Below are 20,742 nucleotides of genomic sequence, written 5' to 3'. Positions count from 1 at the left end.
CAAGGCGAAAATGTTAACCACTACGCTATCGTGTTGGGCTCCAGTCTTTTTTTTTTTCTTTTTAAGATTTATTCAATTTTATTGAAAAGGCAGACATACAGAGAGGAGGAGAGACAGAGAGGAAGATCTTCTATCCAATGATTCACTCTCCAAGTGACTACAACGGCTGGAGCTGCACTGATCCAGAAACTTCCTCTTTCAGGTCTCCCAGGCAGGTGCAGGGTCCCAAGGCTTTGGGCTGTCATCAACTGCTTTCCTAGGTCACAGGCAGGGAGTTGGATGGGAAGTGGAGCTGTCTGGATTAGAACAGGCACCCAGATGGGATCCTGGTGCGTTCAAGGTGAAGACTTTAGCTTCTAGGTCACTGCGCTGGGCCCTAAATTATACAATATTACAACAGCTATATAAATGAAAATACAGGCACCGCTCGCTAAGGTTCTGCCCTGTGGTACCAGTATCCCAGATGGGTACTGGTTCATATCCTGGTTGCTCTGCTTGTGGTCCAGCTCCCTGCTTATGCCCTGGGAAGACAGTGGAGTAAAGCTGAAGTTCTTGGGACCCTGCACCCAAGTGGGAGACCGGGAAGAAACTCCTGGCCAGCTTCAGATCAGTTCAGTTCTGGCTATTGTGGCCATTTGGGGAATGAATCAGTGGATAGATTTTCTCTAACTATCCTTATCTATATATATAAAAACTTTCAAATAAGGATAAAAATAAATCTTTAAAAAGGCCCACAAGGGCCTATGGCGGTGGCCTAGTGGCTAAAGTCCTCGCCTTGAATGCCCCAGGATCCCATATGCGCTCTGGTTCTAATCCCAGCAGCCCTGCTTCCCATCCAGCTCCCTGCTTGTGGCCTGGGAAAGCAGTGGAGGATGGCCCAAAGCCTTGGAGCCTTGGAGGAGGTTCCTGGCTCCGGATCAGTGCAGTACCGGCCATTGTGGTCACTTGGGGAGTGAATCAAGGAATGGAAGATCTTCCTCTCTGTGTCTCCTTCTCTGTATATCTGACTTTGCAATAAAAATAAATCAATCATAAAAAAAGCCCCACAAAAACACAGGGGCTGGTGTTATGCATAGTGGACTTACCTGCTGCTTGTGATGCTGGCATCCCATAACGGACGGCTGGTGTGGGTCCTGTGTGTGCTTCACTTCCAATCCAGCTCCCTGCTCATGTGCCTGAAAAGGCAGCAGATGATCCTGCAAATGCTTGGGCTCCTCTTGACCCAAGAGGGAGGCCTGCCAGAGATCCTGTTTGCTAGACTTCAGCTTGGCCGAGTCCTGAGCTTTGTGGTCATCAGGGGAGTGAATCAGTGGCTGGAAGATATGTCTCTTTTGAATAAATGAATAAATCTTATTTAAAAAAAGAGAATATATTTAAAAAAAAGAGAATATAAACATACTGAACTCCCATGTTACAACATGAGACCCTCAAGTTGAATCAAAAAAAGTTTATATATATGGCATTTATTAGAGTAATACCAATGAAATGGCACAGAAAACTGGATAGGAAAGGAATAGAAATTATTTATTTATAAATAATCACCTTATTTTACAAATATATATAAAGTGCTTATGATGTTTGAATTGCTTTAAAATATTTTAACTTTTGGGGCATTGTATGATAGCCTAGAATTTAAATTCTCACCATGCAACCACCAGGATCCCATATGGGTGCTGGTTCATATCCTGGCTTCGGATCGGCTCAGCTGTAGCTGTTGAGGTCGCTTGGTGAGTGAATCAATGGATGGAAGATCTTCCTCTCTGTCTCTCCTCCTCTCTGTATACCTGACTTTGCAATAAAAATAAATAAATCTTTAAAAGAGAGAGAGAAACAGGCCATCACTGAGGTTCTAACCAGGGGCTTGAGGGAAGAAACAAAAGCTGCACGCATCAACAGGAGTAAATCTTTTAAACAACCTGAAGTGCAAAAAAAGCACACTGCAAAATGAAAAGGACAATATGTAACACATTGCTTATGGATACAGACATATGTTGTATTAAGTCCTATAAGTGGTAATATGTACTCTTTAAGAGCATTCAGGTTGTTGGCATTGTAGCGGAATAAGTTAAAACTTCCACATGTAGCGCTGGCATTTCACAGAGGCATCAGTTCCAATCCAAGTTGCTCTACCCCTCATCCAGCTCCTTACTTAGGGTCTAGAAAAGCAAGGGAAGATGGCCCAAGTGCTTGGGTCCCCGAACCCACAGGTTGTGGCCATTTAGGGATTAAACCAGCAGATGGGAGATCTTTGCTTCTATTACTCTTTCTCTGTAACTGTGCCTTTCAAATAAATAAAAATAATTCTTTTTTTTTTTTTAAGATTTATTTATCTTCATTGGAAAGGCAGATACACAGAGAGGAGGAGAGACAGAGAGGAAGCTCTTCTGTCCGATGATTCACTCCCCAAGTGGCCACAACAGCTGGAGCTGAGCCAATCTGAAGCCAAGAGCCAGGAGTTCTTCCAGATCTCCCACATGGGTGCAGGGTTCCAAGGCTTTGGGCCGTCTTCAACTGCTTTCCTAGGCCACAAGCAGGGAGCTGGATGGGAAGTGGCGCTGCTAGGATTAGAACCTGGGTCCATATGGGATCTTGGTGTGTTCAAGGCAAGGACTTAAGCTGTTAGGCTATCACGCTGGGCCCAGCAGCTCTACTTCTCATCCAGCTTCCTGGCTGTGGCCTGGGAAAGGAGTAGAAGACAGCCCAAAGCCTTGGCAGCCTGCACCCACATGGGAGACCCGTAAGAAATTGCTGGCTACTGGTTTTGGACTGGTTCAGCTCCAGCCATTGCAGCTACTTGGGAAATTAACCAGCAGATGGAAGACCTTTCTATCTCCTTCTCTCCATAAATCTCACTTTCCAGTAGAAATAAAATATGTTTTAAAAATGAATATTCAAAGGAAGAATAAGCATTATATGCAGGCATAGGAGTACTTCTGAGGAAGGAAGGAAATGAGCTTAGGGAAAGACTTCAAACTGGATTTATTTAAAAACAAATATAAATGTAAGGTAAGTAAATACAGAGCTTAACTACAACAGAGCTTACCACTTGCCAAAGCCAGGAGCTCATCCCGCTTCAGCAGGGGCCCAGGCACTGGAGCTATGTGCTGCTGCTTTCCCAGTCCAGGAATAAGCACCCATATGGGACGCCAGCGCTGCCACCACGCCACCACAAGGGCCCTACTCCAATTCTTTTCAAACACAAGGCAGCAAACATGACACTGTTCTGAGATTCACCCTTTTTGCTTAACAATATATCTTGATTTTGCTACATATTAACACGTAAGGGGTTTCCTCATTCAATTTTAAAACTACACAATATTTTTTTGTATGGTTCCAGCAGGCATTTTGAAACAGTTTCCTATATAGCATGCAGCAGGGCCAGGGTGGTAGTCCAACGACTAAAGCCTTTGCCTTGCATGCATATGGAAGCCTTGAATCCATATGGGTGCCTTTTTGTATCCTGGCTTCTCCACTTTCCATCCAGCTCCCTGCTTGTGGCCTGGGAAAGCAGTGAAGGATGGCCCAAAGCTTTGGGACCCTACACCCACGTGGGAGACCTAGAAGCTCCCTGACTCCTGGCTTGGGATCAGCTCAGCACTGGCCATTGCAGTCACTAGGGAATGAAGTAGTGGATAGAATATCTTTCTGTATCTCCTCTTCTCTGTAAATCTGATTTTCCAAAAAAGTATATCCTTTAAATAGCATGCAACCCATTTTTATTCCTTGATTACAAACAGCTTCTCAGCAGTTGAGTGTCCTCATGTCACTCTGCTTTATGGCAGGTGCAGGAGAAACACTGGGTCTTTTTCAGAGTCCTCCAAAAGATTCCAGTAACCTTCATGCCAACATTTCCAGTGCCTGTTCCCTAGTCACACGCAACACAGCTGTATCACCAGAATTTTTTGAGCTGGGTAACTATTGTATCCCATAGCAATTTTAATTTGTACAGCTTAAAATTAATATGATAGGGCCTAGCACCTAATGTGCTCACCTTGGACACGCTGGGATCCCATATGGGCACCAGTTCTGATCTTGGCAGCCCTGCTTGCCACCCAGCTCCCTGCTTGTGGCCTGGGAAAGCAGTTGAGGACGGCCCAAAGCTTTGGGACCCTACACCAGCATGGAAGAAGCTCCTGGTTCTTGGCTTTGGATTAGCTCAGCTCTGGCCACTGAGGTCACTTGGGGAGTGAATCATACGATAGAAGATTTTCCTTAAAAAAAGTTTTTTTAAAAAATGAAATTGATGAAACATTAATGGAATGGAGCATCTTTTTAATATTGTAAAAAGCCATTCTGACTATCTCCTGCTATTTTCTGTCACCTGTTGAAGCAAATGAATTTTGAAAGGTTTATTTTTATTGCAAAGTCAGATATACACAGAGAGAAGGAAAGAGAGAGAGGAAGATCTTCCTTCTGATGATTCACTCCCCAAGTGACCACAACAGCCAGAGCTGAGCCGATGAATCCAAGAGCCAGGAACTTCCTCCAGGTCTCCCACGTGGAGCAGGGTCCTAAAGCTTTGGGCCGTCCTTGACTGCTTTCCTAAGCCACAGGCAGGGAGCTGGATGGGAAGTGGAGCTGCCGGGATTAGAACCGGCGTCCATATGGGATCTTGGTGCATTTTAGGGGAGGACTTTAGCTATTAGGCCATCGTGCTGGGCCCAGAAGACTTTCCTAAAATTGAGCTTCTAGAGCTTCTTCCCTTTGGCCAGAATCTTGTTTGGAGTTTCATAGTAGCCACTGGGCACTGCACGAGTGTCAACTTTGCCCACTTGAATGTCACGTGATGATTATGTAGGATTTTAGTCTCTGGGACACAGGGTGAAGATGCACAGGATGCTGGGCTATTTTTGAGACTTCCTGTCAGTCTGGGGTGAGGGAGCCGGGACAACATGTGATCTTCACAGGTCTGCGGATTCTGCCGATCTCCAGTCACAATTCTGAGCGCCGACAGCTGCAGGACACCCGTGGCAGGGACACGACACTTGGAGCACAGGGGCAGAGGTCACTCTCAGCAGGGAGAGACCCTGGCCGTCTCCCCGCTAGGGTTCAAGGTCAATCAGACGCCTCACACTCAAGCTCACACCTCCCTGTGTTCCCTCATTTGGGACATCCTTACCCGGCCACGTGCTCACTTGCCTAAACACCCGTTCCCACTGCACTGCAGGCCCCTCAGGGACACGGCCTCTGGTCCCAGTTCTCTACAATCCGAGTACCTAGCAACAACGTGACGGAGCCCATATGGGGAATAAAACACCTGCTGAAGGAAGCAGTCAGGCCAGGGCCCTGCCGGCCTCTTCCACGGTTCAGGCTTTCTCGCCCGGAGCCAGGTGCCTGCCCCATACTTCGCCTCCGGAGCGGGCGTTCTCAGGGACAGAGGCGACAGTGGCTCCTGCAGACAGCGGCAGGAGGGACCCGGCTCCGAGCCTCGCGCGGGTCGGCTGCAGGAGGACGAGTACGAAGCACTGGAATTGCAACCGCGACAAACTCAGGAACGCGTACCTGGCAGCGCCCGGTGACGTCACAGGGTCGCGACGCGTCCGACACCACCCGTCACGGGCATGCGCAGTGCGCCCGCAGCGCGGCGCGGACCGTCAGGCACTGCGGCAGGCGTCCCGGGGGCCAGCAGGACCGTGACCCCAAGATGGCGGCGCCCAGCGGACCCGGCGCGGCCGCCTCCTGCCAAGGCGACGGCGGAGGTGGAGGCGGCGACTTTGGTCCGTGGCTAGATGGACGGTTGGAGGCGCTGGGAGTGGACCAGGCTGTGTATGGCGCCTACATCCTTGGGGTCCTGCAGGAGGAGGAGGAGGAGGAGAAGCTGGACGCTCTGCAGGGGATCCTGTCGGCTTTCCTGGTGGGTTGCCCCGCCGTTCCTTTAGCCTCGGGCACGCCTCTCAAAACCCTGTTGGCACTGTGATCTTCCCTGCCCTTGCCCGCTGTCCCGGGAGTTTCGACGTTTTCCCTTGACGAGCTGTATCCGTGCTCTGGGCCGCCAGGGAGAGGGCTTGTCCCCTAGGATTGGGGCTGCAGGTGCATAGCCATGAATGAGCTTCCCCTAGTCCCGGGCACGAGGCCCTCTCCGATGCCGGCGGGTAAGATGGGGGGCACTGCTGTGAAAGGTGTTCATATGGCTAATTGGGAATCTTATCCGTCAACTTGTAACGATTATACATGTCCTTTTACAGTGTGTGGTGTAGGCAATAAGATGAGCTTGGGATAGCTGTTGCCATCACGAGGTAGCGCCTGGAGACAGGAGTTTCTAGAAAGTACCCTCTCGGTGCACGTTTCTGAGGTGGCAGTCCGGAAAATGTAGGTTGATGAGGTTTTCACATCTAAGCCAAAGTGGAGCAAATGGTCTTGATCTATTACTGTATTTAAAAATGTGGGAACAAACTAGAGTGGGCGGGCTAGGGAAAGAGGATGAGATTAAGAGAGGAACTTGGTCTGTAGTCTCCTTAAAGCGGGATGAGAGTTTGGGATGTGTACTTTGCAGCTTTGTACATTAAGACAATATTCAAGTGTGATTTTTTTTTCCCCTGCCACTTCCTCTTCATTTCTTTCACCCCCCAGACACCATTTTAGGTTGGTTGTTACAGGTTAGATTGGTTACAAATGCGGCCTTACAGATTGTTGCCTAATGACAGGCTCCAGGATGAAACCTGCTTGGTCATGGAACATTGTAGCACCAAGAATTGTTCTTCCTGGAGAACTCCAGGGAGGTTTGCTCCTGGTCAGAGGTCTTCCCCTCTGTCCTGTACCAATGAACATATTGGAGAATGGTCCATTTGTTGTCCTTCAAACCTGTTTTCAAACTGGTATCATGACATAGTGAGCTAAACTGCCACTACAGCACTGGTGTCTCATACAAGTTTGAGTCACAGCTGCTGCACTTCCAATCCAGCTCCCTGCTAATGTGCCTGGGAAAGCAGTGATAGGTGGCCCAAGTGCCTCCTTGAGCCGCGATACCCAAAATAAGTTTAAAAACCGATTTTTAAAAAGACTTATTTTATTTCTATTGCAAAGTCAGATATACAGAGAGGAGGAGAGACAGAGAGGAAGATCTTCCGTCCATTGATTCACTCCTCAAGCGACTGCAATGGCCAGTGCTGTGCTGATCCAAAGCCAGGAACCAGGAACTTCCTCCAGATCTTTCACATGGGTGCAGGGTCTCAAGGCTTTGGTCCGTGCTCGACTGCTTTCCCAGGCCACAAGCAGGGAGCAGGATGGGAAGTGGGGCAGCCGGAATTAGAACCGGCGCCCATATGGAATCCCTGCGCGTGCCAGGCGAGGACTTTTAGCCACTAGGCTACCGTGCTGGGCCCCAAAAACCAATTTTTTAAAAGGTATTTACTTGTTTGTAATGGAAAGTGAGATATATGGAGAGGAGGACAGACTAAGAGGAAGATTTCTTGTCTACTAATTCACTCCCCAAGTGGCTGCAATGACTAGAGCTGAGTTGATCCAAAGCTAGGAGCTTCTTGCAGGTCTCCCATGTGGATGCAGGGTCCCAAAGTCTTGGGCTTTCCTCTGATGCTTTCCCTACAGGCCACAAGCAGGGAGCTGGATGGCAAGCAGGGCTGCAGGAACATGAACCGGTGCTCATATGAGATCCCAGCAAGTGCAAAGCAAGGACTTTAGCCACTAGGCAACCATACCAGACCCCCAAAAATTCTTTAAAAAGATTTGTGATTTGTTATTGAAAAGATTTACAGAGAGAGAGAGAGAAAGATATTCCATCTGCTGGTTCACTCCACAAGTGTCTGCAATGGTTGGAGCCGAGCTGATCTGAAGCCGAGTCCTAACCAGCAGCTTCCAGGTCCCCCATTCAGGCATAGGGTCCCAAGGCTTTGGGCTGTCCTCTACTTTTCTTCCAGGCCACAAGCAGGGAGCTTTGAGAAAGTGGAGCAGTTGGGATACAAACCGGCACCTGTGTGGGATCATGGAACATGCAAGGCAAGGATTTAGTCACTGGGCTACCACACTGGATTCCCCCCAAAATATTTTAAATGGTTTCTGCTGTATTTCTTTCCTTACAAAGTATGTACAAAGTATGTAATATCCCTGTTTATGCAAAGTACCTGTGGATCCTCTTAAAAGAGGACTGTAAATAGTTCTTGAAACTCAAATTTTCATTTTTGAAAGCTTGTTTATTTATTTGAAGAAGACAGTGACAGAGGGAAAGAGAGAATTCCCATTTGTTGCTTCATTCCTCAAATGGCTACGATGGTTCAAGCTGGGCCAGGCCAAAGCCAGAATCCTTGACCTCGGTCTACGTGGGAGAGACCCTACTACCTGACCTGTCACCTGCTGTGCCAGTCGGAGGCTGGAGTCAGGAGCCAGGGTGGGTGTGGAACCCGGGGGCATGCCGTTGGGCGAGTGCCCTGCTGTCCCTGTAGATATTTTCTCAAATCCCAGTGTTTTATGCAGAGAGGCTATGTTGGGACAGTGTCATTTTGACTTGGTGGAAGCGCAGATCATGGATTATATACTTGGTTGAAATATGATGCCAGTGCAGCTATGCCAGGTCTGTCTGTCCCAGAGCCTGCCCTTGCCTGTAGATGGGGACGTGTTAGGCAGCTTGGCAGGCGGTGGAAATGCAACGCAGTGGAATAAATGCTTTTCTTGGAGCCTGACATTTCAGGTAATAGTGGCGAGGGCTGGGGAGGAGAAGGAACCAAACTTTTTTTTTTTTTTAATTTCCAGGTGAGAAGTCTCTGAAGACTCCCCGAAAGAGTTAAAATAGCTTCCATGCTCATTGTCAAGTCCTTTCCGTATTGTCATTCTTGGCCACTAGATGTCAAAGATATGCAGGAGTTGACCGAGACTGTTACTAGTCTCTTGGTAGAAAAGGCAAAGTCATCTAGATGTAGATTTGGTTTTTGATAGCTTCTTCTTGTTGCATAAACTGGAGGAGGAGACAAGATCATTTCACGAGACTGCCTCCCTCCCCTGTCCCATTCGCATGCCACATGTTCTCATCCTTTGCTCAACCCCTGCTATGTGGAAAAGGACCCTGGGGAGGACTGGTCAGACACTACACGATGGGGCAGTGTCTTTCCAGATCAGCAAGGGCCATTGGGTATATGCTAGGCACAATTCAAGGAGCTGCTCTTGGTCGGTCAGCTGACCAGCTGGCTGCAGGTGCTACCAGGAGCCTGGAGTTGACCCAGTCCCTCTCTGGGAGTGACAGAAAACATAACCAGATCACTCCCCAAACTTCATGGGATGCAGCCTTCGGAACAAAATATCTGAGAGCAAGCGCTTGAGGGAAGAGCCAAGAGTGGTGGTTTGTGGTCAGGGGCGAGGACCAGCCTGCAGATGCTTTCCGTGAGCCTCTATGTTTTGATTGGCAGCGCCTGCCCTAGGTAACTGGGTCTTCAGTCTTCAGGGTCTTACTGTGGACTGGTGTCTAACAGGCACCGCCCTGAGTGCTTGGTGTAGCTCCTGGAACAGGACTGAGGTCCCCGCCAGCATGGCTGGCACAGGCAGGGCTTGCAGGTGACGACAGTGGAATGTTATCAGAGGATTGGCAGTGGAGTGGGAATGGAGGAGAAGCTACAGCTCACGTGGCAGTTTCTAGCAGCTCTCTCCATGCTGAGTCATGAGGCTAGACACTGTATTTTAATTCATTCCTCTGCTCTTGTCTTGGTACCATAACTGTAGCAGGCATCTGCTGGGTGAAGTTCTGAAGGGGATAGATGATTGATTTGCTTTGGCTTGGGTGAGGATACTAGAGGAGTGAACCACTTAGTTCAGGAGATGGGCTCACAGTTAAGAATGGGGGCGGGGACGGGCGTCTGCTTGAGTTGAAAGCCTGTTTAATGCATTATTACTTGTATGACCTCAGGCAAGTTACCTGTGTGCTTTGGTTTCCTGTATAAATACAGAGTACTAATAACACTCATGTGAAGTTTTTACAGTGGTAACTCGCATGTGCTTAATAAATGTGATTTTTTTAAAAACAAAGATTTATTTGCTTGAAAGACGAGGTGGAGAAAGAAAGCTTCCACATGCTGGCATGCTCATGACATGGCTGTGATGCCTGGAGTTGGAGCTGGATTGGAAGCTACACAGCAGGAGCTTGAACTGGTGTTCCCATATGGAATGCCCATGTTTCAGTCGGTGGTGTTACTCATTCTACATCTTTCAATGCCTGTGCCTGAGTATGAACTCTGAAAGCTTGTCCTGGGGGCTAGAATGTGAAGGAAGGGGGTCAAAGTGGCCATGGCAGAGATGAAAGGAAATGCCATGTTTTAAAAAGTTTGTTTGAAAGAATTAACAGAAGAGAGAGAGTTCTTCCATCCATTGGTTCACTCCCTAGATGGCCACAATTGCCAGGGCAGTGCCAGGCTAGAGCCAGGAGATCCATCTGGGTCTTTCACATGGGTTGCAGTGGCCCAAACATCTGGGCCATCTTCTGCTGCTTTTCCCAGGCCATTAGCAGGGGGCTGGATTGGAAACGGAGCAGTTAGGCCATGATCTGGCTCCCACATGTGATTCTGTCTTTCCAGGTCACAGCTTTACATGCCACACCACTAGTCAGGCCCGTATTTTTGAATGCCTGTTCTTTGTCAAGAAGGGTAGGCATGTTGTATAGTCTTCATTTGTACTTAGTAGAATCCTGAGAATGTGTGAGGCTCAGAAAGATAAAAAATGACACACAGGATTGCCTCTGTGCACAATGGGCTTGGCACTCCCAAGTCTTTCCCATGGGTTCATCTCACCCATGGACAGCCATTCCCACCATATGAGTTTTTGTTAGGTGGCAAGATAGAGCCACAGGGGTCGAGAGAGAGGCAGGGAGAGGTGTGCCTTCCAACTACTGGGATACTTTACTTTCCAAATGGCTACAACAGGCAGGGCTGGACCAGTCCACTTCCAGGAGCCCGAACTCTACCTTTGTCTCTCCCATGTGGGTGACAGGGACCCCAGCACTGGGACTGTCATCCACTGCCTTCCCAGGAATTGGATCAGAAGTGGAGCAGGTGGGACCAGGACCAGTTGTCAGATACCAAGTGGCAGATTTACCTTAAACTGCAACTTTGGCCTCAGGTTGCTGTTGTTTTAGAGTTTTTTCCAGGAAATTAATTGTGCTACTTTTCTAACTAGGAAGAAGATTCTCTTCTGAATATCTGCAAGGAAATTGTGGAACGATGGTCAGAATCTCAAAGTGTTGTCACCAAAGTGAAAAAAGAAGGTAGAGTTGGAAATTCATGTGTGACCTTCAGGGCTTGTTCCAAAAGTTTTTTCTGTGATGATAGATCTTTTCGTTGTTGCCTTTGGATCCTCATTTTCTTGATTTTCTTAATTTGAAAGGCAGATTTATGAAGAGGAGGGCCAGTTTGAAGTTGGAGGCCTCTTCCAAGTTTTCCACATAAGTTCAGGGGTCCAAGGACCAGGGACACCTTTTTGCTGCTTTCTTACACACATTAGCAGGGAATTGGATCAGAAGTAGAGCAGCTGGAATGAGAGATGGCGCCCAATTGGGATGCTGGCACTACAGGCAGAAGCTTAACCTGTTAGGCCAGAGTGTTGGCCCCTTGATACAATTTTTTTTAAAGATTTGTTTTATTTTCATTGGAAAGTCAGATATACAGAGAGGTGGAGAGACAGAAAGATCCTCCGTCCATTGATTCACTCCCAAGCAGCTGCAATGGCCGGTGCTGTGCCGATCCAAAGCCAGGAGCCAGGAGCCTCTTCTAGGTTTCCCACATAGGTGCAAGGTCCCAAGGCTCTGGGCCGTCCTCGACTGCTTTCCCAGGCCACAGGCGGGGAGCTGGATGGGAATCAGGGATTCAAACTGACACTCATGTGGGATCTGGTAGATGTGAGGTGAGGCCGCTAGGCCAACACACCAGACCCACCTTTTTAAAGATTTTCTTGTTGGGCCCGGCACAGTGGCGCAAGTGGTTAAAGGTCCTCACCTTGCACTCCCGGGATCCCATATGGGCGCTGGTTCTAATCCCGGCAGCCCCGCTTCCCTTCCAGCTCCCTGCCTGTGGCCTGGGAAAGCAGCGGAGGACGGCCCAAGGCTTTGGGACCCTGCACCCGCATGGGAGACCCGGAAGAGGCTCCTGGCTTCGGACCGGCATAGTATCGGCCTGTTGCGCTCACTTGGGGAGTGAATCATCGGACAGAAGATCTTCCTCTCTGTCTCTCCTCTCTGTATATCTGCCTTTCCAATGAAAAAATAATAAAAATAAATCTTTAAAGATTTTCTTGTTAAAAATTTTTAATTTTTTTAAAAAAGATTAATTGTTAAGGATTTACTTATTTTTTTAAGATTTATTTATTTTTATTACAAAGTCAGATAGAGAGGAAGATCTTCCATCCAATGATTCACTCTCCAAGTGACCACAATGGCCGGTGCTGTGCCAATCCAAAGCCAGGAGCCAGGAACTTCTTCCAGGTCTTCCACACAGGTGCAGGGTCCCAAAGCCTTGGGCCATCCTCAACTGCTTTCCCAGGCCACAAGCAGGGAGCTGGATGGGAAGTGGAGCCGCTGGGATTAGAACCAGCGCCCATATGGGATCCTGGTGAGTGCACGCAAGGTGAGGACTTTTAGCTACTAGGCCATGCCGCCGGGCCCAGGATTTACTTGTTTTTATTTTGAAAGGTAGGTTTGTACAGAAAAGGAGATACAGAGAGAAAGATCTTCCACCTGCCGGTTCACTTCTAAAGTGGCTGCAATGACCAGAGCTGAGTTGATCCAAATCCAGGAGCCAGGAGCTTCCTATGGGTCTCCCATGTGTGTACAGGGTCCCAAGGCTTTGGGCCGTCCTCAGCTGCTTTCCCAGGCCACAGGCAGTGAACTGGATGAGAAATGGAGAAACTGGGACATGAACTGGCACCCAGATGGGATCCCAGTGCATGTAAGGCAAGGACTTTAGCCACTAGACTACTGTGCTGGGACTGTGAAATATTCTTTAATTTGGGGAATTTCATTTGGCATAGCTACGAGCACTCTAGCTTTCTTTTTCAAGTTTCTAGGAAAAGAGGGAGGAAAGTTGCATGTGTGGAGGCTTAATTTTCTGTGATTCTAATACAATGCCTTTAGCTTTTCATTAACGTAGCAGAACAAAGTGTACTGCTATAGTGTACACTGTTCTAGTCAGTGTACAAGACGGGATGAGCACAAGCCGTGATGCTTGGCACGTGTGGCCTTTCCTTGCCTTGCTTACTGGCCCTTGAGGCACCGCCTTCTGACCTGGGGCGGCTGCCGGTGGCCGTGGCACATGCCCTCCGGAAGGCTGGGGTGTGCTGAGCGGCTTGTCTCTGACACAGCCTGTTGTTTCTCTCCACCCCCTCCCAGACGAGGTCCAGGCCATCGCCACCCTCATTGAGAAGCAGGCACAGATCGTGGTGAAGCCCAGGCTGGTGTCGGAAGAGGCGAGACAGAGGAAGGCGGCCCTGCTGGCCCAGTACGCCGATGTGACCGATGAGGAAGAATATCCTTTCTGGGGGCTGGTTGGTTACCCATGATCTTTGGATCCATGTCTCTGTGTTCCCGGGTAAGAATGGGAAATGATACCAGAGTAGTTGACAATGGACTTAGTATTGTGGGACATCCTTGAAAACCATGGAGTAAAGCCAGGAGTGTGTTCCAGGACTGTTATGTACTTTGAGGTAATGAGATGTACCTATGGTCCCTTCTGTTTGCAGGACACTGTGTGCTATCATATCTGTCATTGGCTTTTATCATCTTTCCTGTATAGAAAGGAAGCCAAGTCACTAAGAATTGAGAATTAGTGGCAAAATTTGGACTAGATCCTGCATGTTCTGGAATGAAGGATCCCCTGAATTTTGGAGCAATTACATTTTAATTTTTTTTTAAAGGTTTTGTTTATAAGGCAGAGCTATAGAGAGATGGAGAGTTAGAGAGCGTGATCTTCCATCTGCTGGTTCACTCCCCAAATGGCTGCAATGGCCAAAGCTATACCAAGCCAACACCAGGACCCTGAACCTCCTTCGGGTCTCACGTGGTTGCAGGGACACAAGTACTTGGCCCATCCTCCACTGCCTTCCCACATACATTAGCAAGAAAATTGATCAGAAGTGGAGCGACCAGAACTTGAACCAGCACCCATATGGAATACCAGCATTGCAGGTAGGAACTTAAACTGCAGTGCCACAGTATCAGCCCCAAAGTATTTTTTTAAAGACTTATTTATTTATTTATTTATATTGCAAAGTCAGATATACAGAGAGGAGGAGAGACAGAGAGGAAGATCTTCTGTCCAATGATTCACTCCCCAAGTGACTGCAGCAGCCAGTGCTGCGCCAATCCAAAGCCGGGAAACAGGAACCTCTTCCGGGTCTCCCATGTGGGTACAGGTCCCAAAGCTTTGGGCCACCCTCAACTGCTTTCCCAGGCCACAAGCAGGGAGCTGGATGGGAAGTAGGGCTGCCAGGATTAGAACTGGCGCCCATATGAGATCCTGGCGTGTTCAAGGTGAGGACTTTAGCTGCTAGGCCACCATGCCGGGCCCGAATTTTTTTTTTTTTTTAATTAATAAGACTACACAGTTAAAGCTAAAACTGGGACCTGATATGATAGCCTAGTAGCTAAATCCTCACCTTGCAACTGTCAGGATTGCATGTGGATACTGGTTCATGTCCCTGCTGCTCCACTTCTCATCCAGCTCCCTGCTTGTGGCCTGGAAAAGCAGTGGAGGATGGGCCAGTATTTGGGATCCTGCACCTGTTGGGAGACCCAGAAGAAGCTTCTGGCTCTTGGCTTTAGATCGTCTCAACTCCCATTATTGTAGCCACTTGGGGAGCAAACCAATGGACAGATATGTCTCTCCTCTGTAAATCTGGTTTTCCAATTAAAAAACAACTAAAACTGATCCTGGTAAGCAACACTGTAATGAATATGGAATTTGAGTAGGAACTATACAAAAAGGTTGTATTACTAGTAGAAGTAGCTTTAGTCCCCTATAAATTTGAAATTAATATTTAAGAAGTACTTGGGTTAGTGATTCTGCTTGAATAAAAGGTTGTGGCATGTTACACAGTGCATGTCATCCTAGAAATGTCAGCTATCTGATCATGTGTTTAGGAACACTTCCTGAGGTTCTTTTTTTGTTGTTTTTAATTCTTTTAATAATCTTTATATAGTTGATTAGGGCACAAAGGGTCTATGGCTACAGGAAAGTGGGTAAGACCATTGTTTCCACATTAATATTATTCTTTCTTTCTGTATCTGCGTTAAGGAGAGAAACAAAGGGAGAAGCCCCACCCAGCCTCCCACCCATCCCAGGTCCCCGAGGTGGGGCATGCTCCGAGGGTCCTGCTCATGCAGTTTTGATAGTTTATCAGTTCTGATTTGATGCCAATCTCGCCATTCCCAGCATGATGAAATTCTCTTAGAATCCACTGGCTGACATAGTCTCTTCATGGTTGGGGTTCTGAGATCAGTTCAGTTGGAGGGATCCCCAGAGAAACTTCATCTGAGGTGATCCCAGACCTGATTCTTGTGTGTGAATGTCAGTACAGGGTCCTGCACAGTCCATCACCCTAATCAGCTTATGCACATGCTGGTGGTTACATTTGCTGGGTTATTCCTGTTTCCAGACCTGTCTTCCATGTGAACTAATGGGTGTTTCTGTCAAGCCTGATTCTGCCCACCTCACACTCGGCCCTCACATAAACCAGTGGGAGCTGCAGCCTAGTCAGGGCGACTTCCAATAACCCCCACTAGGCCTGCCCCGACCCTGGTTCCCGTACTTGCCGGTATGTACAGCAGACTGGTCTAGTCTGTCCCACATCCCATTCAGCTCTTATACATGTCAGTGGGCTTAGAAGCCTGGTTCAACCCAACCAGCCCACGCACATGCTGGCGGGTGCCTTTCTGTCTAGCCACCCCTGCCCCGGTTTTCATGCTATCTAGTGGGAGTGGTAGCCCAAGAGAGAGGTGCCCACTTTTTTCCTACTGGGCCACTCCCACTTCATGCTCTTTGCAGGTGGTTCTGTGGTTTAACTTGACAGAATTAGGCACTAAATGCCAGCCTCTGCCAGCTGATGCTGTGCCAACCCTCACCCTCTCTGATTTATGCTTGTACCAGTAGGAACAGTCAGCTCAGCCTGGCTTTCCCCTGATTTAGCTCACATGAGGCCCACAGGTGTTGGTAGCCCTGCCCATTCTCATCTGCCCCCATCCCAACCCACACTCTAGTGGGATTGGTGGTCCAGCGGGGAGCCCTCCACATTCTCCCTACTGGCTTTTCTCCCTCCCCCACTGGTTTTCATGTGTGCTGGTTGGGTGCTGCGGCCTTTGGAGCTGCTATGCCTGGCTTGCCCAATCCCCAGGCCTGGACCATGTGATCATCAGTGACAGTTGTGACCCACTAGGGGAGTTTTCCAAATTCCCCCAGTTGACCCACTCCCAGACCCAGATCTCATACATGCCAGTGGGTGTTAGACCAGTGCCCAACGTAGTCAGCCCTTGCATTTTGGCCTTGTATGCAGCCTGGCCATCCCACACCCTATTTTAGGATGCACATTTGGATGCTGCTGCCTTGACCTGCCCAGCCTATTCTCAGCTCCAGTGCCCGTGAGTATTTTCAAGTTCCATGTTTACTCCCTGTTCAGCCAGTCACCACCCCAAATCTTGAGCTTATCAGCAGGACTTATATTTCCATAGGAATGGGCCCACTTATTCCTTCATGGAATCTACCCCAGGCCTGGTTCTCTAGGGTGATGGTTAGTGGCATGGCCCTGCCTAATGTGACCTGTACCCTGTTTCAACACTCAATCAGGTACTTGGATCTAGGTCTGCTACAGGCCCCCAGCCATAGCTTTTGTGTGGTATGCCCATCTCAGGACTCCCATGTGGGCTGATGAACCAGTCTGACCCATACAGATCTTCCATTCACTCCCCTCTATACCAACAGGTCTCAGTCCCCTCACTTACCAGCCAGTACAGTCGCTCTGTTGATAGGTGTCCGTTAGCATTCATTCCTCAGTTACACCTCTGGTGTCTGTATCGCAATATTTTGTCACCCAGAGCTCATCAGCCAGGGGAGGGGGTTGTGGGGTTGTGGTGGGCTGCTTCCTCTGCTCATACTCTGACCATGAGGGTGTGCTGGCTACAGGTATCCCTGCGGGTCCCGGAAGCCTGCCGAGCCTCCCTCCCCCAAGGGAGCCAGTGTGCTCAGCCGCTCGTACCTTTCGCCAGGCACCTCCTGAGGTTCTTGGGTCAGTTTCTCTTTCAGGTTTCCTCATGCCTTTTCTTGTTCAAGTTGGCAGAGTTATGGTTCTGATGATTAAATCTTCATTCTTGAGCTAGAAAAGAACTATAAGACTGCCAGTTCGCTTGCAGACGCTGTTAAAGCAGATTAAAGCTGATTTGTTTCTTTTTCTTTTTTTGAAGATTTATTTTTATTACAAAGTCAGATATACAGAGAGGAGGAGAGACAGAGAGGAAGATCTTCCATCCAATGATTCACTCCCCAAGTGAGCGCAACAGCCAGTGCTGTGCCGATCCAAAGCCAGGAGCCAGGAACTTCTTCCAGGTCTCCCATGTGGGTACAGGGTCCCAAAGCTTTGGACCACCCTCAACTGCTTTCCCAGGCCACAAGCAGGGAGCTGGATGGGAAGTGGAGCTGCCAGGATTAGAACCTGGGCCCATACGGGATCCTGGCACATGCAAGGCAAGAACTTTAGCCTCTAGGCCACATTACTGGGCCCCTAAGCTGATTTCTTGACTTAACCTCCAGAGCAGGGCCCAAGATGGTGCCTTTCTACCAGATTCCCAGGGGTTCAGGGAGCCACACTTTGCCACCTTGATATCCTGTCTTTCAGGTCACATGGGAATCTGCCAAGGACAACCTGAAATTTTTTTTCAGCCTCCTTAAAAATTAGCTGATAGAAGCTCCATGTAATCTTCTCTAAATGTGTATCCCCAGAGCTGACCTGCTGGGTTTTTCAGCACCTCTCCAGCCGGGAACTCCCTCCCTCCCTCTTTCCCTCTTTCTCTCTCCCCCTCTCTCCCCTCTCCCACTTTCCCTCCCCTCCCTCCAATGCACTCCTCCCCCTACAGGTGTACTCAGTGTCTGGGTGTGTCCTTGGTGCTGGCTGTGCCTTCATTTGCCATGTGACTTTCCTTAACGTTCCCTCACCAACCCAGATGAGGATGACTTGGGCGCTGCCACCATGAACCTTGGTTCTGATAAATGTATCCTTCCTGTGTGTGTACCTGTGCAGTTTTCCAAGGGTGCCTCTTGGGGGTCTGTTTTTGTTGTTCTTTATATCCAGGCACTCAGGCCCTGCCAGCAGGGGGAGCTCCATTCCCAGGGTGTGGCCTCAGTCTGGGATTAGCTGGAGGGTCTCTAAGTCAGCCTTTGTACTCCCTGCATACAGCTTCAAGTTGCCAGCATGACAGTAATCACTGAAGGATAATGAAGTTTTGTCTTTGTTTTTAAAAACTTTACAGTTTTTTTAAAGATTTATTTATTTTTATTACAAAGTCAGACATACAGAGAGGAGGAGAGACGGAGAAGATCTTCCGTCCAGTGATTCACTCCCCAAGTGACTGCAAGGACCGGAGCTGCGCCAATCCAAAGCCAGGAGCCAGGAGCCTCTTCCAGGTCTCCCACATGGGTGCAGGGTCCCAAGGCTTTGGGCCGTCCTCAACTGCTTTCCCAGGCCACAAGCAGGGAGCTGGATGGGAAGTGGAGCTGCCGGGATCAGAACCGGCATCCATATGGGATCCCGGCGCATGCAAGGCAAGGACTTTAGCCACTAGGTTATAGCGCTGAACCCTGGAACGTGATTTTTATGTTTAAGTTTCTGTAGTCTTGAGTAAAGCAGCCTAATAGTTTAATAAGGTTAAACATGTTCGATCTTTTTAAAGTTTGAGAGTACCAAAAATGCAAAAATTTTGCCTGATGCTCACATTTCATTCCTTTTAACTAGTCTAGATGCTTGAGCAGTATTTTGCTATTGAATGATACAAATACTTATTCTGGAATGAAATCTCATTGTGATAAATATTTTCAAACACAGATTTAAGACTTAATAAATATTCTGAGGAATATTTTAGAATTTTTAAATGGTAGCTTTGTGATTTCCCAAAAACTAAAAACAGTAAACTGTTTTTTTAAAGGATTTATTATAAAAGGCAGATTTACAGAGAGGACAGATAGATGGATCTTCCATCTGCTGGTTTACTCCCCAGATGGCCATAATGGCTTGAGATGAGTTGATCCAAAGCCAGGAGCTTCTTCCTGGTCTCCCATGTGGGTACAGGGTCCCAAGGGTTTGGGACCTCCTCTACTTTTTCTCAGGCCACAAACAGGGAGATGGAGGGGAAGTGAAGCAGCCGGCACACAAATAGGCACCCATATGGGATTACTGCATGTACAAGGCGAGAACTTTAGCTACTAGACTTTTGTGCCGGGCCCCAAGGTTTTCTTTTTTTTTTTTAATAGGAGAAGAGAGCAGTTAGGACTCAGCACATGGTGAGAGGAGAGCCAGGATGAGTAGACAGAGCCATGACTTTGTGTGACCTGAACTTGATTCCCTTAACACATCTGCAGCTCTGTTCCGAAACACCAACGTGGAAGACGTCCTCCATGCCCGAAGACTGGAGCGAGACTCGCTTCGGGATGAGTCTCAAAGGAAGAAGGAGCAGGACAAGCTGCAGAGGGAGAGGGACCGACTGGCCAAGCAGGAGCGCAAGGAGAAAGAGAAGAAAAGGACACAGCGAGGAGAGCGAAAGCGATAACCTTGGCCCACTCTGGGCTTCCCACCGTGAACTTGACCAGAGGGAGAAGTGGTTGTACATACAGGGACTCGAGAAAAACTGAGGACGCCGTCAAATGGCTTTGCAAGGCACTTCTCCCTTTGTGGACACGATGGAAAGGACATTCAGACTCACCTCCCATTCCAGAATGTGCCATGTTTGGGTGGTGTGGGCAGCCCCGTCCTTACAGTTGATATCTGTACCAAAGATCTGGAATAGGGACAGCGTCTCTGTTTTAATGCTGACGTCCTGTGCTCCTTTGCCTACCTTAAAAAGTCTTCCTTCACCTTGGGCACGTGGCAGGGGGGTCCAGAAAACCAATGATGCCCGCTTTCTTCTGAAGGAGCAGTCAGGAGCACTCCGCCCTGCTGGGGTGTGGGCGGGAGTGCGAATGACCCCACACGGCCTCACCCCCAAACATGGTTTTATGGCTGAACTGGCAAATGAGCAGCGCACCCCACCCCCACCCCCCGGTCCAGAGTGAGTGTGTGTTTCATGGCAGTAGTTAGGAAGATGGAAATCACTGGAGGTGTTTTAGATTTTTTTCTTTAATGGTTTCAGCCTGTGGAAGAAAATGGTATCTTCTCATGTGAGACAGTTACATATTTTTGCCCATGTAGGCTGTGACTTTGTTCTAAGAAGGCTGTGTTGTTAGTTAAAATTTTCTGATTTGCCATAAAGTATATGAGTATTAGTCATTCCTGATTTTAGGGAAATTGGCAGAGTTGCCCTTTTAAAGGGAGGGGGGAACACTGACATGTCTGCTAACAAGGATATTTAAGAGTGTACGCAGCAGATGCTCATCAGACTGAACAGAGTGAATGGCAGACCTGCTTGGAAGTCAGAAGTGAGCGGGAGCGCTCCGTGTGTCTCCACTTGTCCCAAGCTAGGAGCCGGGAGGGCCTAGCTTTGGTTCAGGCAGCATCCTGCCTGGAAGCCTGAAGCCAGCAGTTTCTCTGGTTGGACAAAGTAGATTTTTTTATGCCAGGGGTCAG

General features: G+C 48.5%; 1 protein-coding gene across 2 annotated transcripts; it reads left to right on the top strand.

Annotated features, from left to right (window-relative positions):
* Positions 1-5,627: 5,627 nt before the first annotated feature.
* Positions 5,628-20,458, top strand: CCDC43 (coiled-coil domain containing 43). Of its 2 annotated transcripts, XM_040989303.1 has the most exons (5): positions 5,628-5,854; positions 11,110-11,197; positions 13,313-13,448; positions 18,123-18,178; positions 19,542-20,458. In XM_040989303.1, the coding sequence occupies exons 1-5, from the start codon at positions 5,645-5,647 to the stop codon at positions 19,727-19,729; spliced, it is 678 nt and encodes a 225-aa protein (XP_040845237.1). In that variant the 5' UTR covers positions 5,628-5,644; the 3' UTR covers positions 19,730-20,458. The 2 variants fall into 2 exon arrangements, with proteins under 2 accessions (XP_040845237.1, XP_040845238.1); XM_040989304.1 differs by lacking the exon at positions 18,123-18,178 and having other exon boundaries at positions 19,542-19,707.
* The last annotated feature ends 284 nt before the right edge of the window (positions 20,459-20,742 follow it).

The sequence above is a fragment of the Ochotona curzoniae genome, unplaced genomic scaffold (assembly GCF_017591425.1).
Source record: "Ochotona curzoniae isolate NIBS_2020 unplaced genomic scaffold, NIBS_Ocur_1.0 contig_520, whole genome shotgun sequence".
Taxonomy (NCBI): domain Eukaryota; kingdom Metazoa; phylum Chordata; class Mammalia; order Lagomorpha; family Ochotonidae; genus Ochotona; species Ochotona curzoniae.
Note: the sequence above shows the minus strand (reverse complement) of the source record. Positions and strands in the feature narration are given on the sequence as shown.